Source organism: Anabrus simplex, chromosome 7 (assembly GCF_040414725.1).
Source record: "Anabrus simplex isolate iqAnaSimp1 chromosome 7, ASM4041472v1, whole genome shotgun sequence".
Taxonomy (NCBI): domain Eukaryota; kingdom Metazoa; phylum Arthropoda; class Insecta; order Orthoptera; family Tettigoniidae; genus Anabrus; species Anabrus simplex.
Window position 1 is genome coordinate 163,680,064 of NC_090271.1, and position 16,818 is coordinate 163,696,881.

Here is a 16,818-nt window from a genome sequence, read left to right on the forward strand (position 1 = left end):
TCAAATACAACCGGAACTGCAAAGAACCCCCTGGTTCACTATGGGCACTTACTCTAGAAGACATATAACTACATTAATCCGTTTACGATTCAATCATGCGCTTACACCCGAATATAAGTATAAATTTCATATCAGTGACACAGATATTTGCACCTGTCAGCAAGCAAGTGGTACGATTCATCACATAATATTCCAATGTTGTAACTATTCTAACCAAAGAAAAAAGTTTTTTCAAGCACTAATAAATCATAACGTTCCTCTACCAACTAGTGTCGCTTGTCTTATTCATGCTCCTACGGAACCATTAGTAAATATGCTCACTAATTTCCTTGATGAATGTAAAATCGCCTTATAAGTCACCCTTAGTAGCCTACACTTGTCACTAACGTTCTCACACTTACATTACATAACCTGACTATTCCTTTAAACTACACATGTTAACAACAGTACAAATCAGCTCACCGATAATAGAAGAAATTCCATATCTATCATGGATATCACATATCGGCGAATATTATCTTTTCCTTACAATCTAACATAGGGTCCAATTAATAATTTAATCATTCTTTACCAGCACAAGCCTACTCCTCTGATTCTTCCTCAACCACGCAAAACAACTTCCAAACCTTGCATTACCCAGGATTACCAACCTCGAACTTACTGATATTCTTTCAACACAAATAAGTGCATTAACAAACGGTGTGGTTATTGGGTACAGAGTTAAAACTAAGCCCAACAACATACAAGAAGAAGAAGAAGAAGAAAAGTAAATAAACAGGATGGCGGAGGTGACGGGTAACCCGTATGATATAAATGGTCCACATTTTAATCCAGATATGTATCTGCAAAGACTTTTAAAGGTGTTGATTTTGAACATTTTGCAAATTCGTATGCAGTCCACGTTTGAAATTTCTTTCAAGCCTATATTTTTATTTTTCCATAACCTCACTTCTAATAATTTTGTGCAATTTATATATGTATTCTAAAAATAATACATTTGTCCGGCATTCCGGGTGACAACAACGTTAAAATAAATTGGCACAAATACATTTAAATACCTAAAAGACATTCCCTATGAATAATCTAATAACAAAATATGTTTATTTTAGGAATGTCCTTTACAACAAATTATGGACCAGGAAAGTGAAATAGTGCAAGACACCCAAGCTCTTCATTCTGAAATGCAGACACTTGTTTATGAAAATTACAATAAGTTTATCTCTGCAACTGACACCATAAGAAAGGCCAGTATTTCTATAAGTGTTGTGTAGTTTATTATACGACTTGATTTGAAAAATTGATCTTCTGGTTGTTGAGGCTTATTAGAAGTTTGTTTACATACTAGTTATATGGGCACATAGAAATCTATTGACCATTTTTTAAATTATTCAAGTCATAGAAATTTATTATTAGTTTGTCTAGTTGTGTGGCTATTTAATAATTACATACTTCAATTTCCTTTCATAGATGAAAAGTGACTTCAAGAAAATGGAAGATGAAATGGATTTACTTGCAACTAATATGGAATCAATTACTTCATTTTCAGAGCAGATTTCTCATACATTACAGGTAAGAACCTTAAGCCATACCGTAATTTCTTCAAAGAGATTTGTGAAGATAATTAGATGGTATTTACATGTGATGAATAAGGACTAATGACTTTGTTTTGTTGGTCTCTAAAAGCATAATATTGTTAATTGATTTGTAACTCATATTTGCTGTATTGTTGTATTATCGTTGTTTTTTAGTATTATTGGTCCACAGTCCAGTGTAACGCAATTCTTCATGCCACCACTATGCTAAAATTTTAATTTCTACATAACTATTGCTTCCTACATGGACTCAGATCTGTCATGATCATGTCTTGGCTTACTCCTGCTATTCATTCTCCCAACACTTCCCTCAAGAACCGACTAGGGAAGTACTAGGTGTCTCAGAGTTTCCTACCAATATCTTCTTCTGGTCAAATTTCACTTAATCATTTTCCTCTCACCTGCACAATTCAGTATCTGTTCACTTTTGACCTGACCTGTGATCTCATCTGTAATATTCTTCTATGCTATCACATTTCAAATCTTATAGAGCTTCTGTACCTTTCATGTCAAAGATAGGTTAGAGATCCAACATTGCACGGCTTGGTCAACGTCAAAAGGTTTGCCATTGTCAGCACAGTACGCAACACAGCACAGCAGCTCATTCTATGTTTGAGAGTGGACAAATCTTGATTTAATTAATTACTTGCCTTGGAGGCAAGACCGTTGGTCTGCTTTGGTTTGGGGAGTGACAGAGCATTGGTCATATGTGTTATCACATTTGCGTGGCAAACAAAGGGGGCCGGGAGATTAGCTGCCGCAAAGAGGTGTACAGACCGCTAGGAGTATGCCCTCTCCTCCTGTCACATCCTGCACTGGTCATTAATAGTGTGAGGTGTATCAGGAACAATATGAAAAGTGTCAGTCAAGGATAAAACAGTCACATCCTGCACTGGTCAGTAATAATGTGAGGTGTATCAGGAGCAATATGAAAAGTGTCTTCGTAACAGCCAGCCAATAAACACAGAAAATAGTCGCATTTTGCAGATTTACACAGTCCCGGTTTTAATTGTTGTATAAGTAATAATACTACTTAGGGTTGGTTCATGGGTCCCTGGTAAGCATAAAGGAAGGATCAACTGAGCCAGTTTGCCATGCAGTTTGTGTTGCATAACTGTGAGCTTGCATTTGGGAGATGGTTGATTTGAACCCCACTGTCGGCAGTCCCGAAGATGGTTTTCCATGGTTTCCCATTTTCGGACCAGGCAAACACTGGTGCTGTACCTTAATTAAGACCACCTTCCCAACCCTATTGAGCAAAATAAAATAGCTCTCGCGGACCAAACACATACCTCTTGTGGGGATCCATAGCGTCCCGGGGGCTGAGTTTGGTGAGCCACATATCATCTCTCACCCTATCCAGCCAGCGTGTTTGAGGTCGCCCTTGAGGTCGTCAACCCTCCACGTTCAGTTGAAGGGCAGTCTTTGCAACTGAGGTTTCACTCCTACGGAGTACATGCCCATACCATCGCAGATGTGATTCCCGCATTTTCTCTGTGATTGGAGCAATCTTGAATTTCTTCCACACAGCATCATTCCTGATATGGTCTAGTCGAGTCAAGCCATTGGACCACCGCAGCATCTTCATTTCCATTGCATGAAGTGCCTGTTCGTGCTTTGATGTTGTAGGCGAGCATTCAGATCCATAAATAGCCACCAGTCTAGTCACTGTGTGGTAGACTTTACTGTAGACTTTAGATGCAATGGAATTTTCTTATCACAAGAGACTCCATTAACTTGGTGCCATTTCATCCATGCGGCACTGACTCTTGTCTCGACATCAGGAATCGTATTGCAGTCTGAGGTGATGCATGACCCAATGCATTTGAACTGGATCACTTTATTAAGCTGAACCCCACCCACAGTGATCGTGCCATCAATTTGGTCACTGCATACCAGGTACTCTGTCTTCTTCAGATTTAATTTCATCCCAAATGCTTCAAGACGCATCTTCCACTCTTGTACTTGCTGTTTGAGGCCCTCACGTGTCTCGTAAGCTAACATGATGTCGTCTGCATATAATAATGTCCACAGATGCCTGGTCTGGATATAATTTGTGATGGGGTTCATGCAGAGTTTAAAGAGCAATTGGGACAAGGCTGATCCTTGATGGACACCAACATTGATTTGGAAGGTATCGGACATTCCTGCTGCACACCGTACTGAACTTGTGGTCTTTCGGTACAGGAGATTCACCCAGTTGACATAGACTTAGCCAGCCAAATGAGATTGTGTAGTCAAATGTCTTTTCCAAATCAAGAAGGCCAAGTTAATTGTCTTCCTTTTCTCGTGGTATCTTTCCATCAATAGACAAAGTGTGTGGATGGTGTCTGTTGTTTTGCTGTCTGTAACAAAACCACACTGGTTAGATGAAACAGTGATGATATTTTGTAATCTCGCACCAGGAACACGTTTAAAAAATTTCATAGTGTGGCATAAGAGGTGGATTGGCCTATAATTTGTCCAATCCTATATATCTCCTTTTCTTTTCCAAATTGAAATTGTGATACTGGTCTTCCAAGCCTCTAGTACTGTCTCCTCCATAATAATCTTGTTGAAAAAGACAGTAAGCCATACTACACCTTGTTCTTCCAGAAGATTCCATACTTTGGCTGGATATCATCTGCACTAGGCAGTTTCCCAGACTTCATTTTTATTAATGGCATTTGACACTTCTTCCGTAGTGATAGTGGGCACTGGGTCGAGAATGGGATCAGCTATAGGTAGAGGTGGATGAAGGAACCCTTGTTGCATGTATCCTCAAAATACTCCTTCCAGCCCGGAATAGGAATGTCAGTGAAAATGATTAAAGCCATAGAAGAATTATATGCCGAAGTGATATGTTCAATTAAAGTCAAAGAAGATTTAATGATAGGAAAGATCCACTCGAACATAGGACTTAAGCAGGGATGCAAACTATCACCAATACTGTTTTTGCTTTTTATTAATGATGTAATAGAATGCCTAGCGAAAGAGGATAGGACTAGCCCTTGCTTATACAATAAAGAGATCCCCGGCCTAGTCTTCGCAGACGACATCCTGCTGCTCTCACTAACAACAGTAGGTATGCAAAGTAACCTCAACAAAATGGTGGAATACTGTAATACATGGAATTTGAAAATAAATACCAAAAAAACAAAAGTAATGGTTTGTAAAAGAGGAAATAAATTAAAAAGAAATGAAAGGCGATGGTGGTTAGATGGTGTTGAATTAGAAGTTGTAAATAAATTAGAATATTTAGGAATGATATTAACAAAGAATGGGTTGTGGAAGGAACAGATACGCCATGGAAAAATAAAAGGTGTGGCCGCCCTATCAAGTATAAAGGCCTTAGAAAAGAAGATGCCTAATTTGCAATACAAACTACATAAAAATGTTTTTAATGCCCTTGTGGTATCAAAAGCACTGTATGGGGTTGAAATATGGGGTATAGAAGTTGATAAAAAAGAACTAGATGTCATAAGCAACAAATTCTGTAAAATAATAATGGGCCTACCAGAATTTTCAGCAAATAGTGGAGTGACAACTATATGTGGAGATATCAGCATCCAAGCAGACATAAGTAAGAAAATAGTAAAATATTGGTTAAGATTAAAAAGAGGAGAGGGGAGGGAAATATTAAATCTAGCCTACCAGCACCAGATGAGACACCTGGATGAGAATTATTGGTTATCGAAAGTAAAAAGTATGCTAGACAAAATAGGAATGGGGCTATATTGGGATAAGGAGATGAACGGCAAAGAAAACAGCTTCATTAAAATATTAACGATTAGAGTAAAGGACATAGAGAGACAGACGATTAGGGCAGAATGTGAAACTAAAAGAACACTAGTAGAATTTTGTGGAATTATCCAAAACATGTCAATAAGAAAAAATAGAATCACAAATAGGGAACTAAGAGGTGTGTTGTGGTGGCTTTTGGGTTTATACAAAAATAAGGGAATAAGAGAGAACCATAACGTAAATCAGTGTTTACTTTGTGACGACATAATGGGAGAAGCCCACTTACTGAGAACATGTAAGGGAACGGAGGCACTGAGAACTAAATACCTTGGAGATGAATATAAATTAAAAGTAGAAAGAGAGAAATAATTTTATACAATAACCAAATTGTTAAATAAAGAATGGATCACCCCAGGTAAACTAGCTAAATTTTTCTGTATTCTAAGAAACATGTGGAAGAAAGAAATTAAAATGAGATTAGTAATAACAGAAAGTAATAACAGTACTGGTAAATGATAGTAAATGTAATATAGGCTACATGAGCATGAGGATGACTGTACAACAAGAGATCTCGGAAATATCAGATATGTATTCATTATAGAGTTCAAGTCGCTAAGAACTAAGGGCGACTATAGTTATAAGTTTAGCATTATGTTTCTTTTATAGTTGTTCAGTGTTCCTTCATATATTAGATATTGTATATTTCTAAGTAGCAGATCTAGTTCATCAATATATTAACAGTAATGAGTTCCTTACAATGAGGTCGTTTGCTGTGTGTTAGCCTGTTTTATTTGCTGTGGGACTGTTAATTAGTTTGTTTTGGCTGCTGTAGTACAGTAGAGTAGGGAGAGGAAGAGATAGGCCTAACCTATCGCAAGCCCAGTGTTGACTCAGTACTTCTGCATGTGTAGATTAGAGTAAGGTGTGATGACAATGAAAGTTACAAGCGCAGCAGAGAGATAATATGATGATTGTACAACAAGAGATCTCGGAAATAGCAGATATGTATGAGTTAATAAGATTTAAAGAAGTATATGGCAGAAGGAAACGAAAAGATATTAGCACTAACTGCAAGTATTGTTACTGTTAAATAAGCACTCGCGTCAAATATAGTAATGGAAGATACACAGTGGCATTTAAGCAAGCATTGGAATAGATTGATATACCTGTAAAGGTTATTTAAATGCCTGTGAAGGCGCTTTTCTGACTTGCCTGAAAAGGTTTCACATAATATGTAGTATCTGCTGGAAAGTGGGTATTCACACTTATTTAATTTATTTCTGTTGTGAAGTAGAAGTGTGTGCTTTTGTTAGTCTGCCGCAAGGTGAGCAGTTACAGTGTTTGATAAAGAACATTTTTTCATTGATTTAAGTGTATAAATAAACTAAGGTAAGATACATGTTGTCCTAGACAATATAGCAATGCTAACGTCTAGGACATAACAAATTTTATTTAGTATAGTTAAACAAATGTAAGAGGAAAATGTAAAATTTTAAGCATGTATCAAATTGAACAAATTGCAATAAAAGAGTGCTCTCTCCCATAATTCCGGAATCTGGAACTAGGGGATGGGTGTACTCCATTCTATTCTATTCTATTCTTTCCAGCGAGGTAGTATGTCATATCTCTTTTGTAGGAGGAGCCCATTTCTGTCTTTGATATTGATAACATGACCTAGATCTTGTGTGGCGCGCTCACGAGCGCGGGCAAGTTTGTAGATTCTACAGGTATTTGTGCTACCAGGCTTATCCGACTCGTCATAAATGGCTTTGTAATGTGCTGCTTTTGAAGTAACTACAGCTCGTTTTGCACTGGACTTAAGAGCCCGGTACTTTTCTAAATACTCTGAGCTGCACGTCTGGTGCCATGTCTTGTAAGCAGCTTTCTTTTTCCCTAGTTACCTGCTGCACATCATCATTCCACCACCAAGTCTGCTTGTCAATAAGGCGTCGATATGGTTTTGTGACACGTAGGGTGTATGTTGCACATGTCTTGATGGATGCAGACAGTGTGTTCCAGCCATCTTCCGGATGACATTGTAGAATTTGAAATCAATGATATCAATGCTTCTTTGATGGTAGCTTAATGTTCTAATAGTCTCCACCATTTAATGCTTTCAATCTTAGTGCTGGGCTTCACAGATACATAATCTGTATGGACTGTCGCATTTAGTACAGGTAGTCGGCATTGAGCAGCAACGCTGTCATATGGGATCACTTTCGTATCCTTGACCATTGCAAGGTGTCTTCATCGTGTCATCCAATAGTTAGTTTGGGACATATGGCTTCCTTTATGGTAGGTGATAAGGTGTGAATTCTGCTTTCTAAAAAAGGTGTTTGTTACAGACAGATCCCACACTTCAGCAAATTCTAGGATTCGAATGCCACCATTGTGAGGGCCACCATATTCATGGCCTCCATGGTTTCGTTCAAATCCATCCCTTTCATGACCAACATGTCCATTTAGATCTTCACCAATGAAAACAATTTTGCTATCATCAACAGCTTGAATGTGTGATTTGAGATCGTTCCAAAATTTGTCTTTCTCTTCTTCAAGGCAGCCAGTCTGTGGGGCATAGCATGTCACAATTCGAATGAAACTGGTCCCCAAGTTGATCTTTATTGACATCAGGCAGTCGCTGATGCGTGCAGAGACGCTGTCGCAAATCCACTGGTTTACAATCACAACTACACCATTTGCACTTTTCTTACCATTGTAGATTATCTTGTAGCCTTCTCCGATATCTCTTGATTTTGCACCTGCCCATCAGGTTTTTTGAACACAAGCTATGTCCACATTCTGCTGCTTCAAAAAGGCAGCCAGTTCTCGGTTTTGGCCTGGCATTGTCCCAATGTTGACAGTGGCTAGTCTGATATGGTTTGATGTCATTTTGTCTAGCTTCTTTAGCCGACGTCGACGACACGTTGGTAGCCCTCATCCATTTTCCACATCGTTTGGGCGAAAACTGTGTGTGTCACTTAGAGGGGACGCTCTAGCATTTATATGTGAATGAAGAGGAGTCAGCTGCATGTTGATATGACAAAAAGTACCTCAACCTATGTGTCGCTCTGCCTGTCGTCAGGGGCATTTTATACCTACTGCCAGGGTTTCTTGAGGCCGCTCCTGACATGGAGTACAGACAAGGCACGGTGGTTTTCAGTGGCATTTTGTCCAACTGAGGGACCACCACCCTCCCAAAGGAGCGCCTCCACCAAAAGCCGTTGGCTCTTTCAGATGAAGAATACGCCCACGATATCCCCTGTCTGCCATAAGAGGCGACTAAAGGGGGCGACCAATGGATGATTGAATTAGAACCATGAGACTACTTGTAATTTGTACCATCACGCGAGGAACACCATGGGTCACCTTTACTTGCAAGTAGTACCACTATGTTAGGTACACAATAGGTTTGTGATTAGTAGCAACAGAGGGTGAATCAGTATGGGTTTTGACAGTACCCATGATTAGTACTACTATATGCGGAACACCACAGGCTTACATTGCCTGTGATCAGTACCATTGTGAGAAACACCACGGGTGATTAGTGATTAGTAGCCTACCACTATATGAGCAACACCGTGGGTTTGCATTGCCTGTGATTAGTACCTACTATGTGAGGAACACCACGATATAGCACGAGTCCCTGTGATTAGTACACCTATGTGAGGAGCACCATGAATTTTCGGTGCCTACGAGTGGCTCCGTAATGTGAGAAACACGATAGGTCTTTGTTACCTGTGTGTATTACTTTACCTGTGAGTAGTACCACAATGTGTGGAACACCCTAAGTCTACATTACTCATGATTAGTACTGCTGCATGAGAAATACCTGGTTCTTATTTTCCTAACGATAAGTACTATTATGAGAGGCCGTTGACTTGGATGTTGGACCTGTTTAGACAACAAGCATCATTGATTCAGGATTGTGCTTTGAAAGCAGCCCCTTGGTCAGAACATTCTATTGTTTTAAGATAGTTTCCAGTCTTGAATAAGCAAGTGAACGGAACGGATGTGCTGAGTGAGTGCTGCGGAATGGGGAACACCATGCAACAATGTAGAACTGCGATAGGAAGTTGGCAGAGCAGATGGAAGAGTAATGATTTAAAGGATAAGACGGCGAAGGATACGAAAGAGGGGCTAATGGCAGCGCTGCTTGTAGCAGTGGTGGTGGCAGTGTTGCTAATGATAGGGGGAGTGGAGACAAACCCAGGACTAGGTCCAGGCTATGTGGGCACTCTTGGATGGGAAGAAATGGAGGCAATAAAGGAGCTGGTGAAGGAGGCTTGTCAGGCAGACCATGTACAGGATCTGATAACGAACCAGGCTGAGGATATCAAGCAATGTACCAAGGAGGAGATGAAAGATCTAAAGGGGAAGGTGGAGGACAACATAGAAGAGGTAGAAAGACTGCGGAAGAAGGTCAAAAACTTGGTGGAGGAGCTGGTAAAAGTGAAGATGGAAAGATTTAATACAATCAGGAAAGAAGAAGGAAAAACATTTTTATTTATGGAATTCAAGAAGGGGCCAGAGAAACTAAAGTGGACTTATTGTATAAGGTGGTGGATGTGGTGTAAAACAGAATGAAGATCAACTTCAGCAAGGTTGACATTGATGATGTTTAGAGAGTGGGGAGAAGGAAGGGCAATAGGTCCATTAAAGTGTCGCTATCATCCACCCTGATGGCGGATATTGTGCTCAGGAACACAGGAAATTTAAAAGGGGAGGAAGTATGGTTGAAGAGTGATATTGGCAGGGAAGCAATTAAAGAGCTGAGAATTCTGAGGAAACATCTTTGGGTAGCGAGAAAACAAGGTTTGAGAGCACATATTAGAGATCGACAGTTGGTAGCTGGAAACAGCCAGTGGTCACGTGTGTGGGGAGTGAACAAGCTCCAGGAAATAGATGACCGGCATCAGCAGGTTAGCGAACAAGTGGTGGGTGAAGGTGAAAGGAAAGATGGAAGGGGTGATTTGGGTGAGGGTTAAACTAGGTGGGGGTGAGCCGAAAGAGGTATGACTGGCTTTTTTATACAAACCCCAGTGGTTCTGTATATTGAAATGATAGTTTCTTTGAAGAGCTGATAGTGGAAATTAGTGGTATAAAGGAGAAGTACGAAGAAGTGGGGATGATATTGATGGGCGACTGGAATGTGAGATTAGCGAACTTAAGCCCTTTATATAATAAAGAGTGGAAAGGAATCAGGAGGAGCGAAAGAAGGAGTAAAGATAATGGAATAAATGGATTTGGGCAGAAACTGCTTGAATTATGTTCGGCAAGTAATTTATACATTCTGAATGGATGGTGGACTGGGATTAATGAGGGGGAGTTGACATATATTACAAAGCAAGGATCGCTTAAGTGTGGCCAGTATCCAGTATTCGGGAGATAGTGGGTTTGAACCCCACTGTCGGCAGCCCTGAAGATGGTTTTCCGTGGTTTCCCATTTTCACGCCAGGCAAATGCTGGGGCTGTACATTAATTAAGGCCACGGACACTTCCTTCTCACTCCCAGCCCTTTCCTATCTGATCGTCGCCATAAGACCTATCTGTGTCGATGCGACATAAAGCAGCTTGCAAAAAACAAAAACAAAAAAAAACAAAGAAAGGAGGGAGTGTTATTGACTTAGTAATCAGCTCGGAGGAAATGTTGGCGAGCATAAAATGGAAGTGATTAACTGGGCTGAATCTCACCATGCCCTGATATCTATAAACCTGAGGAGAGGGGAACATGGGCATAGGTTGGGAAAAAGAACGAGTGATAGAGAAAAGGGCATGAGTCTCATTAAATACAAATGGACAGAGGAGACTCAAACAAGACTTGATGAGTATTTACAAAATGAATTCCAAATTATTAATGTAGGGTGCGAAGTAGCATTAAGATGTAATAATGTGGATAGGGCCTTAGAGCTAGTAGAATACCCCATTAAGAGGGTAGCAGAGATGATACGTCATAGGGGGAAGAGGGTAGAAGAGACAGAGTGTTGGTTCGATAGTGAGTGTAAGGGACTGAGGAGAGTAGTTCTAAGGGCGCTGAAAGACTTTAGGAAGCACGGAGGGGGAGAAGAAAGGGAAAGATTTTGTAGACTGAGGAGGGAATACAAGGCCAAGATAATAGAAAGGAAAATGTTATGGAAAAAGGAACAAGTGGAGGCGACCAATGGGGAATTCAAAAGTAAGGAAGGTGAAAAGGTATGAGAGAGAATTAACAAAATTAATAGGGGACAGAGGAGGGATAGTAAACCTAAAATTGATTACGAAATATGGATGGAATATTTCCGTAAACTGTTAGGAGGGAAGGATAGATGGAAGGGGGAGAGAGGGATAGAGGCGATTGGGAGGGAGCTGGCAGTAGAGAATAAAGAAATATCAGGGGAAGAGGTATTGGAAGTGCTAGGCAAAGCCAAAAATAGGACAGCTGGGGGTGGGAACGGAATAACAAATGCATTTTGGAAAGAAGCGATAAAGAATAATAGGATGAGGGAGTGTATAGTGAAGTTATTTAATAAGGTGTTCGAAGGTACCAGTTTCCCGAAAGAGTGGCAAAAAGGGATCATATGCACTATCTATAAAAAGAAAGGAGTGAGGAGCAACCCCAGTAACTATAGGGGCATAACTCTATTAGATGCATTGAGTAAGGTGTACACAGGTGTATTAGCGAATAGATTGAGTAAATGAGCAGAAGAGTTTTCTATTTTATCGATCTACCAGATTGGGTTCAGGAAGGGACGTAGAACAATGGATAATGTGATGATAGTGAAGACAATAATTGATAAGTATGTGAGAAAGGAAGGAAGCAAGCAAGGTGTATATAGCAGCGGTTGATTTCAAAAAGGCCTTCGACACAGTGAGTAGGAAGGCACTGCTTGAGAGACTGGGTAGGGTGGGTATTTCCAAAAAGATGAGACGTGCTATTGAGGCTATATATGAGGAAGTGTACTGTAGTATAAGATTAGAGCAAGGGGTTGTAAATGGCCTAATCGAATCAAATATAGGTCTAAAACAGGGTTGCAAATTATCTCCTATTCTTTTTTTGATTTTTATCAATGATATACTAGAAGGGCATGGAAAGGAGTGGGCTAGTCCTGTATTAGGTGATATAGAGATCCCTGGTCTGATATTTGCAGACGATGTATTATTGATGATGCTGACAGGGGGAGGATTACAGAGAAGTGTAAATGAAGTATCGGAGTACGCCAGGAAGTGGTCAATGAGAGTAAATAGTATGAATACCATCCTACCATCTCCATGTAGGAAAAGCAGGAATTGGAAGACAAAGAAGCACTGGGTGATAAATGGGGAGGTAAGGGGTCGATTACAAAGTACAGAAAATGGTATTTAAAACAGTGGTTCTGAGTAGGGTATTATATGGAGCAGAAATATGGGGGGTTGAAAAGGATTCTAGTAAGTTCTATTAAAATAGGTTGTTAGTAGATTTGGCAAAATTGTAATGGACCTCCCAAATTGTACGACTAACGCAGCGGTCAGATTCATGTGTAATGTTTCCTTAGAGGTTGATATGAAGAGAGTGTTGGGGTACTGGAGAAGATTGGTAATGGGAGGGGGCGGCCTACTCCTGCAAACGGTCTACCGGCACCAAATGAAGAGTTCTTTTGGAGACTATTGGATTGACAAGGTGAAAAATATCATTGCGAGATTGGGTTTAAGAATTTACTGGGGGAGGGATTGGGAAATAAGGAATGCAGTTTGTTGGAGGAACATGTTAAAAAGGATTAAAGTTATTCACTCACAGGAGCTGGAGACTGAGTGCATGAGAAGGGCGTCTCTAAACATGTTTATTAGAATCAAACAAATAGTAAATGTAAGAATAGATAATGTGAATAGATTAAAGAGAAGAGCAATAATTTGGTGGATGTTGGCTACTCACAGAAATAGAGGGTGGACAAGAATGAACGACAACTCAATTTGTTTATTGTGTGGGGAGACAAGAGAGGAGTTACACTTGTTGATAGCATGTAAGGGAACTCGTGCGGAGAGAGAGAAATTCATGAGTGAGGGACACTTGGAAGCCATGAAATTGTCGGACAATGACTGGAAGACTATTAACTGGATAGTGAGAGGGTGGAAAGAACCTCGGAACCTAAACAAGTTTTTAGAGGCTATTGAAAAAGTTGCATAAGGAGTTTAAAGGAAACTGAAGTTAGAAGATTGTAGTGAGGTAGAGGTATATTTTGTTCTTCCTGTCGTAGCGATTGTGTTGCTGAGGAGACAGGTCAGCAGGGAGTGATGAGATTAGCAGCAGAGAAATAAGATCCTCACACTGCTGGTTAGCAGAGTGGGGAGAGAGAACGGGTATGCATGAGTGGCGTCCTAGGTCAGGGCTCAGCTGCCCGACTCTGATGGAAGACTGGGACAGCTGACCAAGGGTACACACGCTCGGGCATACGCCCATTGTAGTGGACTGCTATAGTTACCTATTTTTTGTTTGTTTTTGCCTTGTTTGCCTGTTGCCGAAGGGTTTTCCATTATTTACATCTTGTCTTGATTGTATTGTGGTTTGCATTTTATGTTTTCTTTTGGGTTTGTTCTCTCTTTTATTTTCTCCGTAAAGATTAATTTGGTTGAAAAACTGTAAATTTGGAGAAAATAAATCTACTACTACTAAGATAGTTTCTTGGAATGTGGATCATTGCAGGTCGAATCCACTGATTGTTTTAAGTTCATAATCATCGTTGCTATTGATGCTTTCACGGCCCGTACTTATAGACATGGTACTGTATAGGCTTTTGGGCTTATGCTGTGTCAAGAAAATAAGGTGAAATTCTTTACGTTTCGCAGAGAATTGTGCTCTGCATCGTCAGAAGAAAATCTCGACTGTCCACGAGAAAGGCTTCTTGAACAATGACTTTTTGAAACCAGACATTATAACAGAAGTGGAAATGGTACGTTCATTCATCACCAGATGGCTCCTCGGCTGTGGCACAGAGTTAGGGTTTGAAGCGGAAGCTGACCGAACCATCAGAATCAGTCTAAGGGGTCACATAACATGTCTACGTAACGTATGACATTGACACAAACCTGGAATGAAACATCTGGCGATGAGGAACATACGAATTTGGACAACACCGACAAAATAACAATAGTGGAGGGACAGGGAAAGGAACTACCTACATAAATCCTTAATGACTGGCAACCAGGTATTACTTAATTGATAGCCAGTGTCTCTGTTGAAATTGTTAGGATTTCTACGTATTTCCACAGCTTCCCATATAATCCTGGACCTGTAGTGTCTAGTGTGGGTAAGAGCTCGAGCAACTTGGAACATGACATCATGACCCGACGATAGAGCGTGCTCAGCTATTGCCGATTTGTCTGGCTGGTTGAGACAAATATTATGTTCATGTTCCTTGATACGGGTATCAGTGGACCGGCATGTTTGGCCGATGTATACCTTACCACAAGTACAGGGAATTTCGTATACCGCAGGATGTAAAAGTGGGGACAATTTGTCCTTCGTTTTGCTCAGACTGCGAGCAATTTTAGTGGCGGTGCCAAACAAGGTTTTTATATTGTGTTTGCGGAGGAACTTGGCAATTCGATCTGTGGTGTTGTGAATATAAGGCAAGTAGGCAATTTCCTTCACATATCCGTCTGTGAGCTTTGCTTGGTCGTTTCACTGGGATGCAGGGCTCTGTGAATCTGCAAATCGCTGTAACCATTACCCTCAAACGTGACTTTGAGCGTGTCCATCTCCACCTGGATATTTGATGGCTCACAAATTCGTCTCGCCCTCTTGGCGAGTTTCGTGAGAATGCTTTGTTTTTGTGCTGGATGCTGGTGAAAATCTGCATGAAGATAGCGATTTGTGTGGGTAGGCTTACGATATATGGTATGTCCTAAGGAGCTGTCCGGTTTCTTTCATACTAGAACGTCCAAGAAAGGAAGGCATCCGTCCGACTCCATCTCCATAGTGAAGTCCGGCTCCATGGCTAAATGGTTAGCGTGCTGGCCTTTGGTCACAGGGGTCCCGGGTTCGATTCCCGGCAGGGTTGGGAATTTTAACTTTAATTGGTTAATTTCGCTGGTGCGGTGGCTGGGTGTATGTGTCGTCTTCATCATCATTTCATCCTCATCACAACGCGCAGGTCGCCTACGGCGTCAAATCGAAAAACCTGCATCTGGCCATACGTCATTTCATTTCCATAGTGAATTTAATTGAAAGATGTTGCTGATTTAGGTGGTTTAGAAATAGATGAAGTTTCTCAGGACCTTCTGTCCAGACCACAAATGCATCATCAGGTGTTCAATGAGAGACATGACTGAGTCAGTCGGCACTTTAGTGAACAAGGACTCCACATCGAAATTCACCAAAAGTGCATTAGGTTGAAGGGTTATAGTTAACAGCTTGTTGACGAAATACCGAGAGTCTCTGACATATGATTCAGTACATGCTGTGTGTATGGCTGAAGCAATTTGGTTAGGTATTTAATAGGTCTGAGGAGAACATCTTTTTAATGGATCTTAGGCAGTCCACATAATTTAGGTGGCACTGCATCCCCTGGGGACAGATGTTTGGCCTCCTCTTTTGGAACTGGAGATTGTCTTAAGAGCTTCACAGTGGCGTTGGACACATGAGTGGTGGAGTCACGTGAGCTCAGTCTGTAAACAGGCTCTGACAATATAGCCGAGATCTTATTCTTATACTCGTCAGTGTCCATAACCACTGTCGCATTACCCTTATCAGCTGAGAGAATGGTCAGTTCAGAATCATCTCTAAGTTCCTTCAGAGCTCTCCTTTCGCCTCTTGTTATATTGGGCGCGGGTACAACAGCGGACCTTATGAGTCTCACACATTTCTGTCTTAACTCCTCAGCCTCATCCGTAGGTAGTATGTGGATAGTTGCCTCAACGGAAGTAATTAACTCCTCAGTGGAATTTTAGAGGGAGCGACAGCGAAATTAAGACCCCTAGCTAGAACTGCCATTTGGTTCTCATCCAAGGATTTCTTGGAAGGATTGACGACAGTAACGTAAAGAGTTTCACCTTATTTTCTTGACACGGCATAAGCCCAAAAGCCTATACAGTATCATGTTCATAATCATTGTTCATCTCTTTTTTTGAATTCTAGTCGGTGGATTCATTTTTGAATTATTTTTAACTTTCAGTATTACGAGTTAGATCCGCTGATTATTTTAAATTTATATTAATCCATTCCTTCTTCTTCATCATGTTTTGAATGCTGGTCAGTTGATTAGTTTTGGACTTTTAAATTATCATTACATTTCATCTTATTTCGTACCATTAGGGGCCGATGACGTAGATGTTAGGCCCCTTTAAACAACAAGCATCACCACCACTGTCATCCAAAGTATGTTGGCCATGCGCTGTCATTTGTCAGTGAAGGCTTTGACCTCCCATGCTACATTTCTGAAAGGTAATGCCGAATTTCTGCATGTCTCAGAAAGGCATTCTTGACTCTGTCATGCTGCACAGCTGCTGGCATGTTCATTCTTAATCAACCTGGCTGCTCTTCCTGTTTTGGGAA

At 40.6% G+C, this 16,818-nt stretch overlaps 1 protein-coding gene across 1 annotated transcript in view; it reads left to right on the top strand.

Moving 5' to 3' along the window:
• Window positions 1-763: 763 nt before the first annotated feature.
• Vps51 (vacuolar protein sorting 51) overlaps window positions 764-16,818 on the top strand; it is a 186,761-nt gene continuing 170,706 nt past the window's right edge. Inside the window, exons 1-3 of the mRNA XM_068228634.1 lie at window positions 764-860; window positions 1,110-1,244; window positions 1,468-1,569. Of these exons, the coding sequence (XP_068084735.1) occupies window positions 780-860; window positions 1,110-1,244; window positions 1,468-1,569 (318 nt within the window). The 5' untranslated portion in view covers window positions 764-779. The remainder of the gene's footprint in view (window positions 861-1,109; window positions 1,245-1,467; window positions 1,570-16,818) is intronic.